Genomic DNA, 4,512 nt, shown 5'->3' with positions numbered 1-4,512 from the left:
GAATGAAATGGAACCAACAACTGGAGGCTGTTCCAGCGTCACAAAACAAGATGTCACAACTGAATACGTGTCGACAAATTGCCAAATAAATCTTATAAAGCAGCGACGACGACAAAAGCTGTTTCAGAGAAACCTTTCATTTATATTCTGTTTGATGGGAACCATCAGTGGGTTTGGCGACTGCGCCGAGCCGCAGCTCGTTGTGTTTGTGTTTAATCTGCCGACTGTCGTATGACAAGTGAAGCCGACGAGGAACCAAGAGGGGGAACAAAATATCCGTCTCTAACAAGGCTTATGAGGGAAAAGGGCTGAACAGGATGAGGGTATTGATTTTTATCCACTCCACTGAAGCCTGAAGAGCCCAGTGGGAGTGCGCTGGTAGCAAACCCAAACCAACCCAAACACACGTTGTTTTTTTCCTCCTTTCAAATTGTTTATTTTTGTGTTTATGTTTGTTGACATTACAAACATGCAATAGAACAAAACTTGAACCAGAGCAAGAAAATATATTTTTTTGGATTAGGACATGATTTATGAAGGAAATGTAATGTCGAGGCCCTGTTTGTCAGATGACTGACTAATTATGATCTCACAAAGGTCAATAAACTCTGTGTGCTCGCTTTAAGAAGAATAATTCAAGAGATGGATCAGTAGTTTGCACAACTATTCTTTTAGCCACACATCTAAATCAGACGGTAGGAGATTCAGACGTTCCTGTCATTCCTGAAGACCTGCAAGAGCCCACATCTACCTCCTCCTGCCCCTCCCCCTTGCTCCTCCATCACATTCAAATCCGTCTCAGAAATTAAGACGTATCGCGTAATTAACTTCCACGTTGTCGAAAATCTTGTGGGAGACCAAAGTCACTCTTTCCCGACTGTTCTTTTCTCCGCGAGGAATGAGATTTGTTCCGCTTCGCCAGGCAGGCGAGAGTTAGCTAACGGCGACGCGCTCGGATTTATAGAGTGCACAGTAGTGTGGTGAGTAGTGCATGTGTTTGCGTTTGTGTGTGTGTAAGAGAGAGAGAGAGGGAGAGAGAGAGAGAGAGAGAGAGACAAAAGGCAAAGAATGAGTGAACAATCAAGGCTGCTGGAGCGCCAACAGGAACAACAGGAGGGAGATTTCTCTTTCCCTCCTCAGCTGAGCCGTGCTTGTGTTTTTGCAGCCGTATAAAGTCAACAAGGAGGTGGCAACGGCGTGCAGCAAATCCCAGCAGCCAGTCAGTGACCCTTACCATGAAACCAAATCGATTTCTCTCATTTTCTCCGCACAAAGGCGGCGGCGGTAGAAATCGAAGCCCACAGCATCGATAAGAGAGGAGCATGCGACTGCACGCAACCGGTGACATCGCACCAAGTCGCCAGCCAATCACAGCCCAGAGTTCCCCGAGTCAGACAGACTGGAGGACGCCAGGCACCTCTTTATCGTCCCGAGCTCATTCAGAGTGTGAGGCTGATCGTTTGATTGAGTCTGGATGACCTTTAAAAACCGCCAGACTAATTTCTCCCCCCCCTTCAAAATATAAAACCTGAATCTATTCCCCTCAACAGCACAAAAGTTCCAAGAATCATTCCTGGCCAGCAGCTCCAGGACGGCTTATCTGTATCAGGCTGATTGTCAGTCTGACGTATTTGCCTGCTGCAGGCCCCACCTCATCTCCAATTTATTTAGTTTTTTTTTTGTCTATTTTTCAAACATAAAAAGGAAAAAAAATGTCACCTTGCAACTGATTCCTTGTGAGATAAAAACATGCACGTAGACTCGGAATCAGAGGGTGCAGCAACCTACACACCATCCCTGCTTTTCTTTCATTTGTTTCATCCAATTACGTATCAACGCAGTTCAAAAAAAACAACTCCTCACATTTATGAGTAAGCCTGATTCTGACAACCTTGAACACAAATATGAGTTTGATGGTATTGATGACGTGCGCCATGAAACAATTTTTCCCACTATTTTCTATTTTCTCTATTTTTAGGACATTTCAAGTGAAAATGTCATCTTCCATACCCGCTTATTCCCGAGCTGAGGGTCACGGGGGTCTGCTGGAGCCTACCACAGATGTCTTAGGGTGAAGGCAGGGTGGCACCCTGGACAAGTGGCCAGTTCATCGCAGGGCCACATAGAGACAAACAACCATTCACACTCGCATGCACACCTACGGACAATTTAGAGTCTTCAATTGACCTCACATGCATGTTATTGGAGTGTGGGAGGAAGCCGGAGAACCCCGACAGAACCCACGCCGACACAGGCAGAACATGCAAACTACCCACAGAAAGGTCCCAGGCCCGGAATTGAACCCACAACCTTCTTGCAGTGAGGCAGCAGCGCTAACCACTGCGTCACCGTGTCACCAAGTTAAAATGATGAAAATACAGGTAATTTTGAAAATGTGACTCTGTTAGACCACAAAATGCAGTGAAACCAGTCAAATATTGGTAATCTCTTGTTTTTGTCTCAACACATCCAACAAGAACATCTTCCAAAGCTCTAAGTTCCATAACATTATCACCTAACGCCGCTGAACTCAAAGACAACAGAAGCATTGGCCGGAACCCTTCAACCAACACTTTCTTTTGCAAACACGATGACCAGATAAAGGTTGTCAAAAGAAAAAAAAAAAAAGATATAAATAATCTCAGAAAGGTGCGGATGCTTCGGCTGGTCTGGCAGCAAATCTCACTTTTCCTGCCGTAAAGTGCAAAGAGGTTTTACATCACATGGACGGGAAAACGCGCTGAAGGCGGCGCGAAGGCGAGGAGTCGCTGTCCTCGGTGCTGAAAGTGCGGGACCTGACGAGGCGGTTCTGAACCGGGCTGATCCCTGACTCCGGAGACGCGGCTTGAACTCCGCCAGACGCAGGAGCTTCCGGGTCAACCCCCCCCCCCCCCCCCCGCACACCGACACTTCCCCCGGGACTCACCTGCAGCGGGAGGATCCATCCATCCTGCGCGCCAGGCGAGTTCTCGAACATCCGGTCCCGGTAAAGGGACCAGAGTCCGACGTTGGGGAGGAAGAGGAGAGCTGCCAGCAGCAGCCCGGCCACCTGCAGCAGCCTCTTCTCCTTCCGCCTCATGTCTGCCGGGGGGGAACTGGGCGAGTGGTAGCAGCGGCGACCAGCGGCGACCAGCAGCGACCAGCGGCGACCAGCAGCGACCAGCGGCAACCAGCGGCAACCAGCAGCTCCTCTCTGCGGAGACAAGTTGCGCTCTGGCGGGGAGCGCAGACTGATTTAGGGGGCAGCTGGAAGGAGGAGGAGAGAGAGAGAGAGAGAGAGAGAGAGAGAGAGAGAGAGAGAGAGAGAGAGAGAGAGAGAGAGACAGACATGTTCCGTTGGGGGTTTTCAAAATAAGAGCTCATGTGCGCGGATGGCGGATGCAATTACGTTGTGAGGGGATAAAATGGTTTGACATCATTAAAGGAGAAGTCTGTAATATTAAGTGACATACACACGTGGTAAGGCAAGACACTACAAACATATATTTGCATATAGCTTCACGGCCATGTTGTTGTCACGTTATAGCTGTCTAACCGTCTCGCAAGGGGGACAAATAAACAGGTGACCTCTAAGTTGCTGTGGAAGCAAATTCCAGCCGTGATCCGTCACAAAGCCACTTTGATCCTTGTTTCCTGATCCCGCATCTTTCTTTTCCCCACCCTGCCGATGTTGCGGTAAAATATTTGATTTCTCCTGAGCAGATCCATCTTTGGGCTGTCTGTATTAATTGCAGTGCTCTTGAATTATGAATGCTTAATGTGAGTAAAGAAGAAGAAGAAGAAGAAAATGTCAATAAACAAAGGACAAAATATACACATTTGAACATCAAGCAATATTTGTACTAAAATATTAAAATAAAACGAATTTTGCTTTGAAGGGCTAATCTCTCCACTTCCTGAGTTTTTCTCTATGCTCTTTACTAAACTTGATGCTGGTATAAAGAAAAAAGGAAAAAGTTGTGCATTTTCTCTCATCAAATGTTAAAAGGAATGTTTATGATTATTCAGAACAGAGACAGTGTCATTAAATCAACCATGTTTTCATTATTAACGCACAAGGTTTGATGTCCTCGGGCTTGCTCTGGACTATTGGGAGCGTTCCATTCTGTTTTATTTTTAAGAAACCGGTGAGTTTTTGCAAGGCTAAATTTGGATTTTTCACTAAGGATTAATTCTGAAAAATACTCAAGACACACCTGGATTGCAGAGGTGGAGTTCTCTCTCTCTCTCTCTCTCTCCCTGTTCTTCTGGCACCTCATTTGGATTTGGACGTCTTTAAAGCAACGCCCCCTACTGGAGTATAGTGTTTAGCAGTGGATATTGGAGGTGTGTTCTAAATAAGAAACACGCTGTTAGGCATGCTTCCTTAAATACTCGGCTTCCTCAAAATTCCTTCCTTCCTTCCTAAATTTTCCACACTGGACCTTTAAGGAACCATTTTTCTCTTTCATTTTGTCAAGGCTTTGCATAAACACTCGCTAGAGTAAAACATTTCTCCTTTTTGCAGGCAGA

The 4,512-nt window shown here is 46.3% G+C and overlaps 1 protein-coding gene across 1 annotated transcript in view; it reads right to left on the bottom strand.

The window, feature by feature from the left end:
- LOC142885706 (polypeptide N-acetylgalactosaminyltransferase 10-like) overlaps positions 1–3,151 on the bottom strand; it is a 40,447-nt gene extending 37,296 nt beyond the window's left edge. Inside the window, exon 1 of the mRNA XM_076022435.1 lies at positions 2,927–3,151. Coding sequence (XP_075878550.1) covers positions 2,927–3,079 — 153 coding nt within the window. The 5' untranslated portion in view covers positions 3,080–3,151. The remainder of the gene's footprint in view (positions 1–2,926) is intronic.
- Positions 3,152–4,512: the final 1,361 nt, after the last annotated feature.

Source organism: Nelusetta ayraudi, unplaced genomic scaffold (genome assembly GCF_046127955.1).
Source record: "Nelusetta ayraudi isolate G7.1 ecotype Tasmania unplaced genomic scaffold, CSIRO-AGI_Nayr_v1 ptg000011l, whole genome shotgun sequence".
NCBI lineage: Eukaryota > Metazoa > Chordata > Actinopteri > Tetraodontiformes > Monacanthidae > Nelusetta > Nelusetta ayraudi.
The sequence above is the reverse complement of the archived record's forward strand: the minus strand, read 5'-3'. Positions and strand labels throughout refer to the sequence as shown.